This window comes from Hibiscus syriacus, unplaced genomic scaffold (assembly GCF_006381635.1).
Source record: "Hibiscus syriacus cultivar Baekdansim isolate YM2019G1 unplaced genomic scaffold, ASM638163v2 tig00111238_pilon, whole genome shotgun sequence".
In the NCBI taxonomy this organism is placed as follows: domain Eukaryota; kingdom Viridiplantae; phylum Streptophyta; class Magnoliopsida; order Malvales; family Malvaceae; genus Hibiscus; species Hibiscus syriacus.
Window position 1 is genome coordinate 2,030,428 of NW_024063030.1, and position 21,975 is coordinate 2,052,402.

Here is a 21,975-nt window from a genome sequence, read left to right on the forward strand (position 1 = left end):
TTCTTTTATTGAAGTCCCCGTTGTCCAACCATTAATGATGGCTGACGTGGTAAGTCCATATATCAACGAAACTGAATAAGCACGCTCACGTCATTTTCCTTAATAAAAATGAAACAGATTGCAATTTTTATAAATGCGTTTTAACAAAATTCTTAATTTAAACTAAATATAAGTGAAGTTTGACAAGGACAATAACTCTGACTCTAATGATTGCTTCTTCGGTTAGATGAGATATCATGTATTGACTTACAACAGTTGTTTAACATAGTATGTACCTCTGTCGCCCCCTCATCATATTGGCTTAATTGGTCTGAATTACATCCGAATTCTCATTTTCGCCTTAATTTTTGTTTTCTTTTTAGAAAAAAAGTAACCCTTAAAGTTTTATTTCATTGCCTTCATTTCTGACGTTGTGCGACCCTTTCAACCGATTATTAAATGATATATAGAGGGTAAAACTGAAAATAAAATATAATTTAAGGGCTAAGCCGTGAAATGGTTGTTCTTTTTTAAGAGATTACAGTTCTAATTACAACAGAAATAATTATTGCAAGTATTAATTGAATTTCAACAAATCAGAATGATAATTCAACAAAATCAAATATTTATTGCTTGCTTGCAAGTTAAGTAAATTTCCAAAACTCGGCTGGAATGGACTAAATATTGGACGGTTGTTATCATTATTTTGCTTTTCTTCCTCCTCAAGGACGCTTCTCCAATCTGACCATCAGAAAACCCATATGACCCAAAATTCTATCATACTTCTTCCATAGTCGGCCCAGAAGCTTCCCTATGCATCCGGTAGTTTCAAGTATTTACATACCTACACATGAAAGGCCCTTAATCCTCCACGTCTCACTTAAGACTTTCTTTGCATTTCTCCATTTTTATTTTTTAGATTTATTTTGCCTATATATGGAGTATTATTACTACCTCATCAAGAATCAGCAAAAGAGGTAGATTACAAAACAAATCCTAAACCCCCAACCAAAATTCTTCTTCTCTCTTTGGCGACAAGAAAACCCAAAACAATGTCGCAGGCAACAATGGAAGTGGTGAAGAACTTGGACATCAAAAGATACATGGGGAGGTGGTACGAGATAGCTTCATTCCCGTCAAGGTTTCAGCCAAGGAATGGGGTGAACACAAGGGCTACCTATACTTTGAACCAGGATGGAACCGTGCATGTGCTTAACGAGACTTGGACTGTTGGCAAAAGAGGGTATATAGAAGGCACCGCCTACAAGGCTGATCCCAAGAGCGATGAGGCAAAGCTCAAGGTTAAATTTTATGTTCCTCCTTTCTTGCCCATCATTCCTGTTGTTGGAGATTACTGGGTTCTGTACATCGACGATGATTATCAGTATGCTCTTATTGGCCAGCCAAGCAGGAATTATCTCTGGGTATGTATTTTATTTCATCCCCTCAATCTCTTTTGTAGCAATTTAAGTTGTTCAAGTGGAATGCATGTGCTGATCGTCTTTGTATTTTTTTTGGGGGTGGGGGGTTCTGGTGTAGATACTGTGCAGGCAGACACATATGGATGATGGAATCTACAATCATCTGGTGCAGAAAGCTGAAGCTGTGGGATATGATGTTAGTAAACTGCACAAGACCGAACAAAGCGATCCTCCACCAGAAGGAGAGAACACTTCTAACGACACCAAAGGCATTTGGTGGATCAAATCCCTTTTTGGGAAGTAGAAATCATGGTTTTGTGGAAATATCGAAATCCAGTACTCAATATTCCCACCTTGTGTTTGTTCTGCTAAGAAATAGGTTGGCTTTCAGTTGAATGTTTTAAATATGAAACTCTGATCAAGTTATATGCAATTCTGGTTGAAACTAAAGAGCAATTACTTGGTTATATATGTGTTCGTGTGTGTGTGCGGTTTACCCATTTCAAAGGTCATCTACTTTGTAAACATTATGATTTCATTTCCCGTTTTATAATGAAAGCTACCAAGTTCTCTAAAACTAAGTATTGATAAAACCATGTAAGCAAAATTACAGTTACCATCGGAGCTTCAGGCACCAGAACTGGTAAATGGTGCCGTACCACCGCTTTTACTGAAGTTTACAGTGAGGTACAGCATTGATTGGTTCTCTTAGCCTGCTTGTAGAACATCTGTTTCCAAGTATAAACAAAATTAGGTGTAATGGCCGTTCTATCGGAATTCAGTTGATAAAATCATGCTACGATGAAAGGATTTCAGAAGCATATAATAGTCACATGCCTGCTATGTTCAGGAGCATTTGAAGACATACTAATGGGAAATACTAATAGATATGTTAACCTTTTGATCTTTTGATAGAGAGGTGGACTCTTGGTTTCAATGATATACAACCCCAAGTACCAAGGAAAGAAGTGATAAACTAGAAAGAAACAAAGGCCAAAAGAATCAGCTAGATGCATATGCATAATGGGATGACATGTGGAGTCTTCCACGATGTACCTGAAATGCCGCACTCAGGTCTGAACTCTTCTCAACTAAATTGTCTAGCTTCTCACCTCGTGCAAGCACACTATCAATAGTTTTATGCTTACGTCAAAGAAATACTCATTTCAATCAGCGAGAGAAGAATAAATAATCAATCATAGGTTCACATAACATTACAATTCTTTCTAGCTAGCAAGAATTCCTCCAAATCTTCACGTTGAGAAACCGAACAGACAGCACTCAAAGACTCACTGTAATCCATGCCGAACAAACCGAACTGTTACGCAATCTGTTGATGGATCTATTATCAATTTTACAAGGAATTATAACCAGCCAGCCACTAGCAATGGTTTCAAGTAAGAAATAATTTTAACAAACCATATTCTAAGAATGGAACCTAGGTTCATTTCAGTTGGATTTCTTGTATTCTAAAGAGCCATCAGGCAGTTTATATGACCTAACTTAGAATACCTCTCTTTCCCCGAATAATATGGTAGAAGTGTAATTTTAGAAAACTCATTTAGGCACTTGTCCAGTCATTTCCCTGATCAGAAAATGGAGGGAACAGTCTGAATCCAATACATTTACAAATTGCATTCTCACCATCCAACTGAAAAGGCAAAACAGGTTCTTAATATCACTCCTAGTTAAACATCATCAATGATGGCTAGTCAGCTACTTATAATCAAATATTTTAACGTCACATTATCAAGAAATCAAAACGTTAAAGTGAAAAAGGAAAAAATTTCAACCTAAAACATGTGTTCTGTAATCTGCATGTTAATTTCAGAATAAACATTCACTATGGGTATTAGCCAACAAAATGATAATTAGAAGCTGAAGATTGCATGGAACGGAAGCTGAAAGCTAAAAGAAACCACATGAAGCCATAAAATCCATGAAACGAAGACAACAAAATACTTACGAGGATGATCTAAGGTTCATCCAATTCCCTTTGAACTTTCAACAATTTATCAGCCTCGGCGGGGTCCTGAAGATGGTAAGATGGTTAAAGAAAGGTGTTTCTACAATGTAACTTCTCTAAAGCTCCAACTAACTATATTTTACAAAATGCTTCTGAGATGAATTTGAAAAGTATAATTCCTCACCCCATATTAAAATTAAGGCAGACATGTATAAAAAACAAAAATAGATACCTGGAATTTGACCAGAGACTCATCCAGATAAGGCCAAGATTGAGTACTATCAAAGCATCAGCTTCCACGTTCCTCCATGATTCCCCAATTTCTTTCTGGTATTCATCTACCACCTGCCGAACATTATCATTTGAAATTTATTGAAGAAACCGCAGAAGATACAGACAGATAAACTTCATGACAAAAAGGCAAAAAACAACACAAAAAATAGACACGTGCAGAACACGATAATATAATACTCTAAAACTCTTGACATCATCTTAAATTCATATCCAATGTTTCTTGGCTTTGCAGGTACTTCTTCCGATTTTACTTGGTTATCCGATGGAAAGTAAAATTCAGGGAAATGTTAATCAGTGTTTAGTGACACTAATTAAGAAGACGTTTGTAAAAAGAAACAAGCAATTAGTGAATTACTTTTAAAGTAACAGCAAAAGCCAAAAGAAAAGATTTTCTTAAATTACTAATGGACGCCTATAATCTAACTGCATATCACTATAAGAGTTCAGATTTTAAAGCGTATTAATTGTTTCCTGGATAAATAAAATCAAATAACTTACATACAAAAATCCAAACGCGGAGATATTTAATCTAATCCCTACGAAAATGGATAATGAACAAAACAGATATAAAATTAATAGTTATCCGGGTTGAAACGGAAAAGATTGGAAAAACCGGAAGGACCTTTGCGCTGGATGGATGGCGTACGTTTAGCGACGGTTCGAGCGAAAAAGACGATAAACTCCCTGACGCTTGGCCTTTTGAAGTAACTGAAATGGCTCACATCGGATGCGTTCGCTAATATTATCGCATCGGGTCCTTCTGGGATGCACTTCAATACCAATAACGACGTGATCTTCATCTTTTCCCTTCTCTCTTACTTTTCCACAAAAATAACAAATTATATTTCGTTCTTTTATCTGCCAAAAGAAATCTTTGCTCTTGTTTGATTTCGTGTTTTTACTGTTATTGCCTCTTCAGATTCGCAAGAGGAACGTGGTAAGTAGAGTAGGGAATAGGCATCTAGTGAAGTCGAGCCTTTTCTCAATTATTTGCAATCGCTTGGATGGCTCGCATCTAATGCCGACAAAATAGAGAGAGAGAGAGAGAGAGAGAGAGAGAGAGAGAGAGAGGAGATTGTCATGTAGTTGGATACGTCGGGGCCGTTGTCTGTCTCCCACTAGAATCTAGTGTTTCATGCCGCCCGTTCGGTCCAGTTAAACCCAAACAACTTAAGAACTTAGGGTTGCTTGGTCCGCTTGAAATCTAATCAGCATAGCCAATGAAAGTGTAAACTAGTCAAGAGACTACTAGTCTAATAGAATTTCATGTCTCTATTTTACAAACTGAGAACTTAGTTCTTGACTTTAATTTATCAGATTTTAATCCTCCTATTTTATGAAATTAAGAGGTTAGTCCAATTGGATAACACTATCAAAACTTTATGTTGTATTATTAATAAAAAAATCAGTAATAATAATATACACGTAGAGGATATAAAATTAACTATTCAGTAATTATATCAAATAAATTAGAAAAAATATTTGTTAGATAAATTTCTCTTTTATCACAAAGTATTATTGAATTTTAATAAAATACATGAATTAATTTATTAGCTTTCTTAAATAGAGGGTGTAACATATAATTAGAATAAAAGATTATTATTCCAATAATGTAAATTTAAAATTCAAAAATAAACTATATGTGCAAATAATTTTGAATAATGAAAAAATTATGACAAATAAAATAGCATAAAAGAATGATGAAGACAACAAATTGTTATTGGCTGTCCGTATACACAAAACTAACCACAAAAGAAAGAACAGTCAAAATGTGAACTAAGATCGGTTATAAATTTTAACACAGGTCGATTATATTTAAATTTATAAGAAATTTCACCTATTAACTTTCGATTATGTATCAGTATACTATAAATTTTAAAACTTATTCATTTAAATATTAAATTTTAAATCAATTAAAATATTATTCTATTGAATCATTCTTACGGTGTGATAATTTGGTGTTAATGGGAAGTTAAAAAAAATTATTTATTTTATCATATCATTTCTTTAATCAAAATTAGAATTTTTCATCAATTTTTAATTACTATTGAAAATCATTACTGTGATATCTTTACGATCATTCTAGGTATTGATGAATTCGCCTCAATGTCTTATACCACTTTTTCGATTTAAAATTTGAAAATCTCTTTAAAACTAATGATCTTCAGCACAAAAAGTTATTTTAAAGGTTTGAGATAATATTTGTTTAAAAATTTAAACAACAAGGAATATTCTTTCGAGAAGTGAATTATTCGATAAACTAATCTAAGGAGAAGAAAGAAAAGTAGAATACTTTGATATCAACCTTGCTGCGAATGACAATCAATGATACTGTGATAGACAATGTTTGATTGACAACAACAAGAAAAGTTGATGATTTTTATAGGTATCAAATTGATACACAAATTAAAGTACAATGTCTAAAATTAAAATATTTTAAAGTATAGTAACAAAATGAATACACAAGCTAAAGTTTAATGGAAGAAACGATCATATCATCATGAAGTTTATTATCTAATGGTTCAATACCCTAAGGGTACGTTTGGTTCACGGAATGTAAGATTACCAGTGAGAATAAAAAGATTATCAGGGAATAGGATTATTGAGAATATTGTATTTTGTGTTTGGTTGGTTTAGGAGAAATGTAAGATTATCGTGTTTGGTTAAAGGAATAAAAGATTATTGGAATGTATATTTGACCAAATTATCCTTATTATATATTTGTTTTTTAACAAGTTGAATTATACTATAATATTACTATAATTAATTTATATATTTTCTTTAAAAAAATTAAATTCATAAAATTTATATAATTTTTTTTACAAAATTGAAAAGATAAATATGTTTAATTAAAGGGTAAATTTTTTTAACCCCTTAATTTCATTTAAAATTTTAATTATAGATTTTTTTTGTAAATCTAAAATAGTTTAAAGATAAAATTTTAATTTAACCTTCGTAGAATTTTTATTATTCAACGACAGAAGAAAGATATTTTTGGAAAAAAAAATTAAGGGCATTTTAGTCATAAACGCCGGTAATCCAACAATACCTAAGGGAAGGGGTAATCACATTCTCGATAATATATCCCAAAAAATCCACTGTTGGTAATAAAAGATTATCGGGAATGAGATTACCGGCCAACCAAACGGGGGAATGAAATCCTCATTTCCCCGGTAATACAACATTCCTTGAATCAAACATGGCCAAATTGAACCAAAAATTAAAATAATTTAATATTTAAATTAAAATAAATGAAAATTTAATGATAAAAACGATATATCAATTGAAATTCAATTATATTGGGACGTAGTTTGTTATTAATTTCAGTATACGTCCTCAAATATGAAAAATAAGCAAAAATAATGATAAAAAAACATAGAGAGGGTTGAAGAAGAGGAAGAGGAAGGTGGGAGTTTCAAACGGTTTAAGCCGTTAGGGTTAGGAGCTGTCGTTTCCCGCTTTTAAGCCATCTTGTTGTCGAAAAAATAGGAACAAGAATAGCAAATCAACAACAGACCTAAAAATAAAATAAAAAGGGGTGGTTCACGGAAATAAATTCTGACCAGCTATTAATGCGAAAAACTTGTAAGGGAGTTATCAAAAACAAAACCTTGGAACCGGTTAACCTCTCCCTACCTCATCCTTTTCTTGTTCTTTTTATTACATTGCATTGCATTCCCTTCGAGAGTTTCTTTCATAGTTTATCAGAAACTTGACAAGGGAATGTTCTTATTGCACATATAATCAATCTATTGTAAGTTCAGGTAAGGTTGATGATGATGAGATGGGGGTTTTTTTATTGGGGTTTGGATTTCTGGGTTTGAGTGGTCTGTTTTAGATCAAACGAAAATAATATTAAAAAATATAAATAAAAAAAGAAAACATTGTAGCAAGATCTAAAGATGATCAGTTGCTGTTATTTTTTAACGTGTAATCATGTTAAACAAATTTTCATATTTTTTCAACATGAAATTTTAAAATTTTCACATATTTTAATTGTTTTATTAATTATCTGTTTTTACCTACTGTTAAGATTGGGCAATGGATTTATCTGATAATGTTGTAAACAAATTTGCAGGATATTTGGTGGTAAAATGATCAGGCGTTTGTTTTTGATGTCCCTGTTGGTCCAAGCGACTTTGGCAAAATCTGACGTGGCGGCGGCGGTGGCGGTATTGAACCTGCAAAGCCTGCGGCTGCTCCAAGGAATGGCCAACCTTAAGCGGTAACATCTTCTATTTAGTTTCCAAGGAGAGGGATAGATGGATATAAGTTCACCCTCCTACATAAAACTCTACATCCAGTAGAATGGTGGATTAAATAAATTTGGGTGTTTTACAGGATACCCACCCCTTGTAATTGCACGAGGAGGATTCTCGGGGCTTTTCCCCGAATCGACGGCACTTGCAAATAACTTGGCCTTGCAATTACGGTATACAGATGTGGCTTTGTTATGCAACCTACAGCTGACAAAAGACAGCGTCGGCATATGCGTTACGGATATCAGGCTTGATAACTCAACAAACATCGCAGAGGTCTTTCCCAAAGATTCCAAGACCTACCAGATCAATGGACATGATATTAAGGGTTGGTTTGCTAAGGATTTCTCATCTCAAGTAATACTGAACAATGTCTCAAGTAAGTGTGCTTCTCAAAGTGTTTTCCCCTATATATTTCACTGAAACAAGAATGGTTAAAATCGTCGGCTTTGTCCTGTCGACAGTGATTCAAAGTGTATTGTCTCGACCGAGTGCGTTCGACAATCGACTTCTGGTCGGACCCATTTATGAAGTCAGAGAAGCGAAACCAGAATTGTTTTGGTTGAATGTCCAGGTTTAATATTTCTCCTCTGTTTTCTCTGTTGCAGTATGATGCTTTCTATAGTGCACTAATTCATCTGTTTTATTTGTTGCAGTATGATGCTTTCTATACTGAGAACAAACTCAGTATGTCGAATTATATTGAAAGACTAGAGGATTCAGGGCATAAAATACATTTCGTCTCCTGAGATTGGTTTCTTGAGGAACATGAAGAGAAGGGCTCCCAAGGAGATAAATTTCATCTTTGTGTGCCTCGGACGGGATGTGGTCGAACCGACGGAGAACAAGAAATATAGCGACATATTGAAGGATCTTAATGCCATCAAAGCCTTTGCAACCGGGGTTATGGTTCCCAAGAATTCATATGGCCTGTTGGTGAAAATAACTACTTGCAAACCAACTACCCTTGTGACCGATGCTCACAAGGCTGGCCTTGAAGTGTATGCTTCTGGTTTTTCAAATGATCAAATGATAAGTCACAATTATAGTTATGACCCGACAACTGAGATCTTGAATTACGTTAATTATCCGGATTTTACGGTCGATGGGTTGCTTACGGATTTCTCCCCTATAGCATCAAACGCCATCGGTGAGCTTATTAACTGATGTTTTAATCATAGTTATAGCAGGAATATAATAAAGCCTAAATTTTATTCTGAGGTTGAGATTAACCTTTCCAAATGGTCTTTCTGATGCAGCATGCTTTGCAACTAACGAAACCAAAAAGGAAAAGCAATGTAAAAGCTAAGTTGGAATCCTTTGAATGAGTACCAGACCTTTATGTGTATACTAATGTTTCCCTATGATTTTGTGGCTTTACAGTGAAAACTTTGATTATAACTCACAATGGGGCGAGTGGGGTATATCCCGGTTGCACCGATCTGGCTTATGAGCAGGCAGTAAACGATGGAGCTGACATAATAGATTGCTCGGTCCAATTGTCGAAAGATGGAGTTGCCTTCTGTTCAGATTCTACCGATTTGACAGGGGATACTACTGCAATGCCCACATTCATGTCCAAATCTTCCTTAGTTCCTGAAGTTCAAAAGGATAAGGGAGTTTTTTCGTTCGATCTTACATGGACCGAGATCCAGACCTTGAAACGTAAGCTTATTTAACACCAATCATAATAGTTATCATATGTTACATCGTTTTAGCGGTCTCGTTAATGTTATCTGTCTTTCTTCAGCTCAAATGTACAGCCCTTTCGGACAAAGGACTGGCTACTACAGAAACCCTGCGGCCAAAAACAAAGGAAAATTCATGACTCTAAATGACTTTTTGGGGTTTGCCAAGGCCAAAGAAGTTGAAGGAGTTCTAATCAACATAGAAGTAAGATATACATTCATTAACCTATATGAAAACTGTGTCGAATTTTGGTATTTGATGAACATATGATTGATTCATTGAGTTGTCTGCAGAATGCTGCTTACTTAGCATCAAAGAAGGGTCTTGACATTATAGATACAGTGAACAAAGCATTGAAGAATGCAAGCTTAGACAAAGTAAAAGTCATGATCCAATCGGACAACAGTTCGGTACTAAAGAAATACCAAGGTGATCAGGGCTACAAAAGATTGTTACATTTGAAGGTACCAATCAGCAAGGTCGCTAAATCGGTACCCGAAGAGATCAAGAAATTCGCAGATGCAATTGTTGTACCAAGACCTTCCTTGATAGAAATAAATGAAGGTGGTTTCACCAAGGCTACAACAAACGTTCTCAAGGAGATGCATGCGGTGAACGTCTCGGTTTACGTCTCGGTCATGAGGAATGAATTTATCGCAATCCCATTCGATTTCTTCGCGGACCCAACCATGGAGCTTGCCACTTATAATATAGAATTAAATGTTGATGGGTTTGTAACAGAGTTCCCTGCAACAGCCAGCAGATATTTGAGTGAGTACTTCCACCATAAAAAAATCTAAAAACTTAATCCGAGTGTCGAGTTCGAATACACGCGTTAACTTTTTTGGTTTCGGTGGTTGCAGGGAGTTCATGTGTGGATATGAATGCAGATGCTGCCATCTTACCAGCTGAAGTAGGTGCATTGCTTCAGGAAATTCCTAAAGACACTGCCAGCAGTTCAAGAACCCAGTCGCCCACTTGAGGTTAAAGATCTTGCTTCCCCTCCAATACCGCCGGTTAAAGCTGCAACGGCTGCGGATCTAATTCGCCAGGTCCCCCTGGTGCACCTGCGCCCCTCCTTCAAGCACGGTTGTTGCCACCAACTTTGATGTTTGTGTAGCAGCATTTATGGCACTCGGCCTTTTACTCAATGTAGCACTGAAACTATAAACTGTAACGGCATGATTGATCTATTTCTCATGGTTTGTACCATTCTGATCCTAACAGATGCATTTATATGGAATATATGTACATGTACACCAAAAGGTTGATCAAAAAATTGAAAATAAACAAATTCTTATTTATTTACAATTTCATTTTCACCTTATCTTACTACAAACTTGCTCCCTTGATTTTCACCTTATCTTACTGGTTAAATTCTCAGCACATTTATCGGTGATGGAGTAATGGAAATCAGAGTCTCTAATATTGAAGAAACTGCAACAACTTTCAGTAGAAGATTTATCTTTATATAACATGCACATCTATAGGATAATTTCCAGAAATTTCTGCATAATTAATATTTATGAGAAATTTATAGTTATGGCTTAATTTTAAAGGAAGTAAAAAGGTTCTAGGCTTGATTTATTGAGTTTGAGATATATTTCCGGTGAAACGAACACTAGATTTGAGTTCAGAAAGTGTAAAAGAGTATATTGTAAATTTTAGGACCCAACGGTCGTCGACGGCGACGGTCGATGGTGAGTGGCAGTCGGTGACGAGAGATTTTGGTCGAATTCAACGATTAAGTTGATATTTTATTTAAAGTTTAAGGGTCAAATTTATATTTCATCTAAAATTTATGATCAAATTAATATTATACCTAAAGTTCAAAGTCGTTAAAAATTAATCCTTTTTGACTATACTACATCATCGTGAGTTAACCGTTCAAAAATCAGAATATAACCGTTGATAATGTAAATGACTTAAATTTAATAAATCGATAATATAAATTATCAAAACATAATATTTTTTAATTTTATAAGGAAATGAATAAATAGGAAAGGAAATTGATCAATCCGGTAATTTATCCTTTTAACAAAGATTTTAGGGGAAAAGACTAATTTTCAGGCCTAAACAAAGTAGTGAGGTCCAATCGTTTTTAAGTTGCAAAGTCCAGTTGATAATAAATAGAAAAGGCCTAAGATTTTTCTTCTACAACTGAACCCAATTTAATTTTATATCTATATATTGATTTATTTGGTCTTTTCATCTCAAAACTTCCCTTCCTCAGATCGTTGAGAAATCCCAAGACTCATATGCTGTAATCAGGTATTCTTATGAAACAAGTAGTCGTGTTTACCATTCGTAAATGTGCTCATACTTATTTGAAAACTCATGGTCACTTTTCTTTGCAATATCGTGGTAATTGTTTAGAATATTAAGTTTTTTTCCTAGTACGAATTTCTGGGTTTTGTTGGAATCCCAGAAAAAATGTATTTCTTTTCTGGATCATAATGATATTAGTTAGATGGGATGTCTTCGGTTGCATTATTTTACCATTGATTGGCAAAGATTAATCGGCTTGATCTTGCTCTGGATCAGTGATGAACGCAACCGTTTCACATAAAGTACCAGTTGATTCAATTAGTCTCTTTGTCTCCTTTCTATTCTATGTTTCCCATTCAGTTACCAGTAAGCCAAAACTAAGTACCGAGGCCATGAAAATGAGGTAGTATCCTCTGTGGCTTTTCCAGCCAACTTCTTGACTTCATTTAACAAGAGGTGCTTAATTTTTCTGCACCGAACATCAGCCGCTGCCAATGTTACCCGATCTCTTCATTTCCCCCCACAAAGTACCTACATCTAACCGATATTCATTTAGACACTCACCCCTAGTGCAGGTAACCCAGACACCTCGGAAACAGGAGCAAGTGTCCATTGCATTCTGTAACTTCACTGCACTGCATCTCATAAGTTTTGTTTGGGATTGTTCCAAGTTTCCAGCTTCTTCCACAGATAAGATAACCATTTAAGATTTAAAGTCGTTTTCTCTTAGAATAGAATGTGCTGAACCAATTAATGCCTCCAACTTTACTGGGAAACAGAAGGGAAACACGATTGTTGGGTATTTTATCTTTTGTGCACACAGCACTGTCTGGAAGGTGTTATTTGGAAAGGTAACAATCTTGTCTACTCGTGAAACAATAAGTCTCTAGGCATGATAAATCTGGCTGGCTAACACATCTGGCATATGCTTAAAATCAGTGTAATCTCAAATTTAGTGCTCGTCTTACCACTTACCAGCTCTTTTTTGTACTACGTTAGGTGGCTGATTCACTTGAGAAGGGCACTGAACATGAAGACGAATACATGATCAGTGAGAAGGACCTCCTTGTGAACAAGTTATGCACTTTCCATCACTTATCTCTTATAATGCAATTGTTCCTACCAACTTGACCTCTTGTTCTATATTAATAACCAACTGGTCTGTTTGCATTGTAGGTTTATTTCAGTTCCAAAAGACATGGGGACATTTAATTGTGGGGCATTTGTTGCTGGAATAGTGAGGGTAAGTGCTACATTCATTTTGTGTATAAAATAACTAATCATTTGGTGGAAGTTCTTATAGACTCTTTTTGTTGGTTGGAAGGGTGTTTTGGATGGGGCAGGATTTCCAGCAGTAGTAACAGCTCATTTTGTACCTATGGAGGGACTGCAAAGACCTCGGACAACCATCTTGATAAAGTTTGCTGAAGAGGTAAGGACTACTATTATGCTGTTGCATCTGATATTCCCTCATTACTTGAAGTCTGGCTTGCCCAACTCTAGTTGTATAAACGTATTTGATGCTTGGTTTTATGTTTATGGTTCATGAATGTTATCAATATACTTTTCTTCTTAATTTGTCTAGGACTGGCAATAGGTAAAGTCAAATTAGTACTAAGAGATAGTTGGAAAAAGAAGAAGAAATTTAGGCAGATAACACGGGGCTTGGTTTTTGACATTTCAATAAAATACAATATAGTTTTGTGCATGTTTTGCTAAACTACATTCAGCTGGCTATTCAAGCGTCTGTTTCTTTTGAAAATTTTGTGGCACTGCTGCTGTCCATTTCCACGGTAATCTACTTTAATTCCTATCTTCATTATCATAGCATTGTGGAAGGTTGAAGGTCCGAGTATATTTGTTATTGTTTCCACTGCTATATTTGAAGAAGGCTATGTTGCTTGGACACGAAGGTGACTGATACAGGTGTATGTCCGACATATCATGTTTGACTATGTGTCATATACGGTCATTGGACATGAATATTTTATAGAAAATGAAGAGTTGGAACAATATTGGAAGAAGGCATCGAGACTCCAAAGTGCAACAGGTAGCTATCAGTTTCCATCAGAATATGTTTTTGCTACTTGTTCTGCATAACGATCTGTCGTAGCATATCGGCTTATTACATCCTTATTATTGAAAATGGTATCTCAAAAATAGCATATACATGTATTTCTATACAGGATTTCTGGTTATTTCTGCTTGAACCAGGTTTTGCAAAGAGAAGCGAGGTTAGGCTGATTTTATGCCTCGTTGTCCAAGTCTGCGACACTATGGAGTGAACAATGAACCTCAGCTGCGTCCTTAATCTAACATGGATCATCCGATTAGTGATGGATTGTGTATTATTTTCTTTCATGTTGCAAAAGATTACTGCAAAGTGATGTAAAAGTAAAATGTCATCATTACCGTTACTTTGTGTTAATATGACCTCGTATGGGATTGGATTATTACTGAGGAGAATACGAATTTGTTTTCGTGGATTATATTTTGATTTTGTTCTGGGAAAGTTTATTCCAAACATTTTTTGTATTCGTTTCCCAGAAAAAAAGGCTCAAACTTTTTTATATTAGATGTAAATTTGTAAAATTAACAATATTTAAGTTAATTTAAACTCTAAAATATATAATTTTAAACTCTATAAAGAATAGTACATTTCCGTTTTCTTTTTCATCACCAGTAATGTTATTATTTTCAAAAAAATCTAAAATTAACATAATATATATATATATATAGGAATGAACATGAAACTAAGATCTGACTCGATCTTATAGGATCAGGTTTTATTTCCAAATGAATGAAGCTTTGATTATAATTTTTGTGGGCTGGGCCTTACCATTGGTCTTGGGTTAGATCGTGGCAACAGTTTTTTTTTAATTTTATCCATTTTTATTACGTTTTTCTGACCCCGAGAAAGCAATCAAAACCCTGAATCACTATAATTGTTCCACTTCGCATTCCTCCGCCATCTAGGCAGCTTAGCTCCTCAGATTCTCTACTCTCAGGTCGGCTTCCCCCTTTTCTTGGGTATTATTATTTTTCTTTAATTTTCTCTTTTATATTAGCTGAAGTATCGAATTGTTTCACTTTACTTCTCTCTTTTGCTCCCTGGAAGCAGAACCTCCGATCCCATCTTCAGCTCAAAAAATGTCGGGGTAAGTGACAACTCTGCCAACATCCGTTTATTTCCATGAAACTCGATCGTCTTGTTGGATTTGTTTTATCGTCTCCATATGGCTTCAAATTGCTTGAATTTTCTAGATGTAGTCTGTGGGTTTTGTATGCTAATATGGATTGCACTGTATGTTTTTTGTTGTTGTTGATAATTTTCCCTTTTTTGGCTTTTCTTTCATATTTGTTAGATATACAAAGTATCTTAAGATCTTACCGGGCATTTGTTTTTTGCATCTGTAGGAGTTTGACATAGTATTTCAATTCTGTCCCATCTTTAGATTAGGTCTTATTGTGATTCCATTTTGTTCCTAACTCGTCAGTTTAACCACCAACGTTTATTTCTTCGAAAGATTGCTTCCTTTGTATGTATTTATGTAGTGCTCTTGCCTGTGACTTTTTCAGAGAAGAAGTTGCAGTTGCCCAACCTGAGGCACCACCCGCTCTTGGTGAGCCAATGGACATCAACACTGCATTACCTCTTGTGATGAGGAAGTCGTGAGCTCTCGGTGGGCTTGCTCGTGGCTTACATGAAGCTGCCAAGGCAATCGAAAAGCACAATGCCCATCTTTTTATTCTAGCTGATGACTGTGACCAACCTGATTATGTTAAGCTGGTCAAGGCACTCTGTGCTGACCGTAATGTTAAAGTGCTACGTGCGCCTACTTCAAAGGCTCTTGGCGAGTGGGCTGGTGTAAGTTGTTCTTTAATTATTTCCGCGGACATGCTGAGGGTGCCTTCTGATGCTTTAATTTCATGCTTGTTCCTTGTTCTTAAATTTGGAAATGTCCTACTCATGCATTTTTTATCAATTTGTTTTCCATGAGACTGTCTTCTTAACCTATGAACCTTTGTATTTGTAAACATGTATTATTTTTCACTGAGATATCCCTTCGACAAATTTAATGTGTTCCTCAGTGAATATTACTACTAATCATGTCACCCGGCTGAAAGAGACTGCTTGAAATGCTGATTGTTCTTCACCTCTGCATGCAGTTGTGTAAGATAGATTCCGAAGGGAAAGCGCGGAAAGTAGTTGGTTGCTCTTGTGTGGCTGTGAAGGTATGAGCATATACATGAAAGTACATTGTCATCTGACTATATTTGATTCATTAGTCCATTTTCTTTCATTTCACCTTATATCTGCTTAGCAATGTCTAGAAAATTTGGCAATGCATGCTTTGTATTTATGGTTCTTTGGGTTTTCTTTTTCCTGCAGGATAATGGCGAACAACATGAAGCTGTGGAAGTTGTTCAGCAGCACAAAGATTAAGTAAAAGAGGATGGTTTCTTGGTAGAATTAGAGTTTTTATTTTTGGCCATTCATGATATTTGCTTGAGCTAATATTCTTTCTTCAAGGCTGAACCGCTGCTTGGCATTTCTTATATACGAGACTTTTTTCCTTTTAAAGTATTGCCAAACCATTTAGAAATCCAACAAATTTTCTGTTTCTTTTTTCACCTCAAACATAATCTACTGACGAACAATTTAGCTTGTGCTAGATTTGAGATATAAATCGTAGAACTTGATTTGGGATATATTACGTTTTTATAACAAATTATATAAATTGTATAACTATTTTGGTTAAAATAAAAAACATATTGATTAGGATTGTAAGTGAATCGAACGATCAACGAATAGTTCGCGAACCATTCGGCGAAAAATTAGTTTATGTTTGTTTATTTATTAAACGAATATGAATAATATTTTATGTTCGTTTAATCTGTTCATTTATGTTCGTTTGTTTATGTTAAGTCCAGTTTAAAATATTAAAACCTAATAAATTTTAATCTTAAATCAATTAATATTTTAAAACCCAATTAATTTTGAACCCAAATAAAAAATACCAAAATTAATTAAAGAAAATATAAACCCTAATATTATTTGAAAAGTTTTTTTTTGTTTCTCAAATACAAACTCAATTAATTTTATGTTCGTTTATTTGTTTGTGTTCGTTTATCATTTTAAAGTACGAACACGAACAATTTACATTCCTTAATGAACGAACTCGAACAAGAAGTTTCGTTAGTTTAGTTGTTCGTGTTCGTTCGTTTGTTTTGACTAAAGTTAAATGAACGAACATGAACATACACTCGTTCGTGATCGTTCGATTTGTTTACATGCCTATTATTTGACAACAATTTATGTAAAATTCTCAATTGTAATCAAAATTATTATCGATTGTTTAATTTTTTTATAATAGGCATAATGATATTTTAGGTTAAAATTTGTTGCACTATAACATTATATATAATTGAAATTATTATCAATTGTTTTATTGTTTTAGAATATACATGATAATATTTTAGATTAAAATCTATATAATCACAAATTAGGCTTAGATTATCTTGTCTCACAGCAAAACTAAAGCTTGAGTTTGAGCTATTAATATATAAGATATCATCATGGACTAAATTTACATCCTGAAGAGAGCCACCATTTTGAGTTTGGGGCATAAAACCTCTGTGACTTTAAAGGGAAGATGGGGTCTCCTGCATGCTCATAAATCTCAAGTTGGGACAGCGCAGGTGACCGAATCAAACTTCCTTTGCAGTGCAAGCTCAACGATAGATATTTTACGTGATTTTAGCTTCTATAAATGAAAGGGGTGAGGTCCATCAGTATGATTGGACAACCAACGTGGGTCACTCGGCTTTATTGGCATGCTCACATGTGCCTCACAAGTCACACCATCTGCCATCCAGTTTATCCTACACCCACAACCAACATGGTTTTTCAACCACCACTATTTTATTAAACAAATTTTAAGTCGGACAAACTCATTTTTTAGGTAAGACATGTTGTAATTGAAAATGTATATTATTTATAATATTTTCTGGTGTAAGTCTTAAATTTCGTAATATGATATTTTATTACAATAAAAGAATATTATAAATTTATACAATTTTTTAAGTTGAATATGATAATATTTAGGTTAAAACTGTATAAAATTAACCTTAAATGAACGTGTAACACAGCAAAACTACCAAGTCTATTACTATGATTTCAATTTTCAAATACCCTGCTTACTTTTCTTTGATTACTCATCTTTTCATTTAGCAATTTGGGAACCATCCTCAAGGAAGTTTAAAAGTATCCGCAAACCAACATCACTTGTCCCCCAATTTCTAACAAATAAAAGGAAATCTTTTCAGCAAACCCAATTTGATCTTAAACTTCTATATTCGTATATATATATATATATATCATGATTGAGTGTTATTAATAAGATTTGTACCATTTATAACCCAAATATTTATAGCTTCATCATCAAGTTATAGAGCCATATCTGATTCTGTAATAAGTTTGATGCCTAATCAATGTATAAGTAAAATGAATATATTCCTTCATTTCTGCAGTTTTTTTTTTCCTGAGGAGTAAAAAAAGAAAAAGAAAAACGAAGTTACAGTTACAGCTGAGGCTAACAAATGTGTGGTCAGCAGAAAATTGTTAGAACCATTAACTTCAAACTTGGCAAAATCTGAACCACCTAAAAACCAAACTCTTTTGCCCCAATGTATTTACGTATATAACATTACCAGACACTTGTTGCCTCACCTTTCACTCTACTCTGCACGCTTAGTTTCTTTGTTTTTTGCCCTTGGAGTGACCAAATCCAAGAAACAAGTTGGTTTTCTTTGTTGGGTAAGTGAGCTTTTTTTTTCCTTCCAGAATGGCAGGAACTGGTGTGTTTGCAGATGTATTAGATGGAGATGTTTACAATTACTATGCTGATGGAGAATGGAAGAAATCCTCTTCTGGAAAAAGTGTTGCAATCATCAACCCAACCACCAGGAAAACTCAGTACAAGGTTCAAGGTTGAACCAGCTAAACTTGTAAAACCACTTTATTTGGCTATATCTGTATGCTCCAGCTTCGTTTTACTTTATTTGTGGTGGTGAAACAGCTTGTACACAAGAGGAGGTGAACAAAGTTATGGAAGCAGCAAAATCAGCACAGAAATCATGGGCCAAGACACCACTTTGGAAGCGAGCTGAGCTCCTTCATAGAGCTGCTGCCATTCTAAAGGAGCATAAAACACCAATTGCTGAATGCCTGGTTAAAGAAATTGCTAAACCAGCCAAAGATGCTGTTACTGAGGTATATATAATCTGCCTCTTGTGCAATTGTTCTAATTCAGAAATCAGAAGTGAACCAACACATCCTAATGAAACTGGTTTTGATGATGATTCCATTAAGGTTGTGAGGTCCGGGGATCTGATTTCTTACACTGCTGAAGAAGGGGTAAGGATTCTTGGTGAAGGGAAATTCTTGGTATCTGATAGTTTTCCTGGAAACCAGAGAACCAAATATTGCCTCACCTCCAAGGTAATATTTCATTTAGTATTGGATTGAAATAAGTTCCTGTATTGATTCACTCATTGCTTCAGCATATGGAAACTGCATGTCTTTTATGTTTGATGATGTAGTTCATTGATTCATTAAACGTACACAGATTCCTCTTGGAGTGATTCTAGCCATTCCACCATTCAATTATCCAGTCAACTTGGCGGTTTCGAAGGTTGCACCGGCATTGATTGCCGGGAACTCCCTTGTTCTCAAGCCACCAACACAGGTACTTTTTACATAATACAAGCTGATAATACATGTAGAGACACAACAGAATCTGAGTAAGATAGTGTCTTAAAATTAGTTGTTGCAATCTTCCTACAGGGTGCTGTTTCTGCTCTTCATATGGTTCAGTGCTTTCATTTGGCCGGTTTTCCCAAAGGGCTAATTAGTTGTGTGACGGGGAAAGGCTCCGAGATCGGCGATTTCCTCACTATGCATCCCGGGGTTAACTGTATAAGGTAGTTCCAGGTCACAGTGAACACCATATAGTTTAATTACATAGCTAGTCATCCATGTGTAACTTGTATTTCCCTTCTTCCTTAGCTTCACCGGTTGAGACACCGGCATTGCTATCTCGAAGAAGGCTGGAATGATCCCTCTTCAGATGGAGCTGGGAGGAAAAGATGCCTGTATCGTCCTTGAGGACGCGGACTTGGATTTGGTTGCCGCTAACATAATAAAAGGAGGATTTTCTTACAGGTAACAACATTAGTTGTTTTCACTTCTACTAGACATTAACATGGTGTCAAGAGTTAACTCTTTTGCTTGTACAACTACCACAGTGGTCAAAGATGCACCGCGGTTAAGGTCGTATTGGTGATGGAATCAGTTTCTAATGTCCTGGTGGAGAAGGTGAAGGCACAAGTGGCGAAGTTAACTGTTGGGGCACCGGAGGATGACTGCGATATCACTCCAGTGGTGTCGGAGTCGTCTGCGAATTTCATCGAGGGACTGGTGAAGGATGCCAAAGAGAAAGGAGCTACATTTTGTGAGGAGTACAAGAGAGACGGCAATCTGATATGGCCATTGTTGTTAGACAACGTTCGACCAGATATGAGGATCGCATGGGAAGAACCATTCGGACCTGTTTTACCGGTTATAAGGATCAACTCCATTGAGGAAGGTATCCACCACTGCAATGCTAGTAACTTCGGACTCCAGGTATTTTTAAAATGTTGGAAGATCATCTCTGTTTCTTCCATTAAAGTAGGGTTAAACAATGCATATGGATTCTGAAATGCAGGGATGTGTGTTCACCAAGGATGTGAATAAAGCAATACTGATCAGTGATGCAATGGAGACAGGGACGGTTCAGATCAATTCTGCACCAGCTCGTGGACCAGATCATTTCCCATTCCAGGGTTTGAAGGACAGTGGGATCGGATCACAAGGGGTTACCAACAGCATTAACATGATGACGAAGATCAAGACCACTGTCATCAACTTACCAGCCCCATCTTATACCATGGGTTAGTATCTCCAGTTAGGGAGTCCATGAAATATCAGAATCACTAGTTATCTTAGTTAAGTTGGTAAATTTGTGTTTAGAGTTTACTGCCATATTGTGTTCAGTTAAACGGATGAATAATGGAGACAAACAAATCAACAAGCCAGCTATATATATATATATGTGTGTGTGTGTGTTGTCTGTTGTGAGATGTATCCAAGTTTCTTCCGAGTAGTGTGATCTATTTATCATAATTTGAACTAAAATGAACTGGATTTTGAAGTATTTGTTCATTCTATCTATTCTCAAATTTTTCTTCTGTACACGTAATTATTTTTTTAAAATTATGTTTAATGTTACATTTTATTTCTATTTTAAAACTTCATCGTTAAGTTTATCGTTAAGTTTGATCATTGACTACGTAAATGATGATGTGACGTTATATATTTCCTTCCGTTTTATTAAATGTGTCAATTATGGACTTTTAAAGAGTTAATATTTTTAAAATTTGACCATGATTACTTTAAATATTTTAAACGATTAAATTTTATAAAATATATATTTAAAAATTAATTGATTTAAGGTTTTTAAAATATATTTTTCATATTTCTATTGATAATAAATTTAGAAAAAAATTGACCAAAAAAAATCGAACAAAATTAATGAGACAAAGGGAGTAACAATTTTAGCCTTTTTAAACATATACGTCCTAATTCAAAATATTTAATAATAATTCAATAAATTATTATTAAATTATTAATATATTTATTCCAAATTAGGTTAATTAGATAAAATGTGTAAGTTTGAGACGAAAACATTTATTATATTACGTCACTTATCATTTTCATGCTAAAAATGATGATAGAAAGAAAAATAATTATTTTTAATAATTTGAGGTGATTAAAAGATATAATTTGTTTAAAAAATTTATTCATTACAAATGTACATATCGTTCAGACACAGACACAGTTGCTTGAATCTAAATTTTTTAGGAAGAATAATATTCTTTTTCTTTTTGTTGTCTTCCCGGTTCCAAACGAATTCAAACTAATTTGCATACACTAAGCCTCGAGTTCGAGAGCTACTTAAAGAATATCAAATTGTTTATCACTTGAACCAACATG

The 21,975-nt window shown here is 34.9% G+C and overlaps 2 protein-coding genes, 1 long non-coding RNA gene and 3 pseudogenes across 5 annotated transcripts; 5 read left to right on the plus strand and 1 right to left on the minus strand.

Annotated features, from left to right (window-relative positions):
* The first annotated feature begins 943 nt into the window (after positions 1 to 943).
* On the plus strand, positions 944 to 1,867 carry LOC120156944 (temperature-induced lipocalin-1-like). Its single transcript, XM_039168211.1, has 2 exons — positions 944 to 1,403; positions 1,519 to 1,867. Exons 1-2 carry the CDS (start codon positions 1,032 to 1,034, stop codon positions 1,702 to 1,704), a joined length of 558 nt encoding a protein of 185 aa, XP_039024142.1. The 5' UTR covers positions 944 to 1,031; the 3' UTR covers positions 1,705 to 1,867.
* On the minus strand, positions 1,518 to 4,637 carry LOC120156945. 3 transcript variants are annotated; one of them, XR_005519099.1, is made up of 4 exons: positions 4,283 to 4,637; positions 3,599 to 3,711; positions 2,619 to 3,432; positions 1,518 to 2,526 (listed from the first exon to the last, which is right to left on the minus strand). It is a non-coding gene; the product is annotated as an uncharacterized LOC120156945 (long non-coding RNA). The 3 variants fall into 3 exon arrangements; XR_005519100.1 differs by having other exon boundaries at positions 1,518 to 2,128; positions 2,457 to 3,432; XR_005519098.1 differs by having other exon boundaries at positions 1,518 to 3,432.
* A 2,807-nt stretch (positions 4,638 to 7,444) lies between these two features.
* LOC120157247 lies at positions 7,445 to 10,803 on the plus strand (annotated as a pseudogene).
* A 1,471-nt stretch (positions 10,804 to 12,274) lies between these two features.
* On the plus strand, positions 12,275 to 14,365 carry LOC120157248 (trafficking protein particle complex subunit 5-like). Its single transcript, XM_039168447.1, has 6 exons — positions 12,275 to 12,279; positions 12,607 to 12,727; positions 12,876 to 12,952; positions 13,053 to 13,119; positions 13,201 to 13,308; positions 14,091 to 14,365. Exons 1-6 carry the CDS (start codon positions 12,275 to 12,277, stop codon positions 14,118 to 14,120), a joined length of 408 nt encoding a protein of 135 aa, XP_039024378.1. The 3' UTR covers positions 14,121 to 14,365.
* Positions 14,366 to 14,801: 436 nt separating this feature from the next.
* Positions 14,802 to 16,492, plus strand: LOC120156828 (annotated as a pseudogene).
* Positions 16,493 to 18,724: 2,232 nt separating this feature from the next.
* Positions 18,725 to 21,024, plus strand: LOC120157158 (annotated as a pseudogene).
* Positions 21,025 to 21,975: the final 951 nt, after the last annotated feature.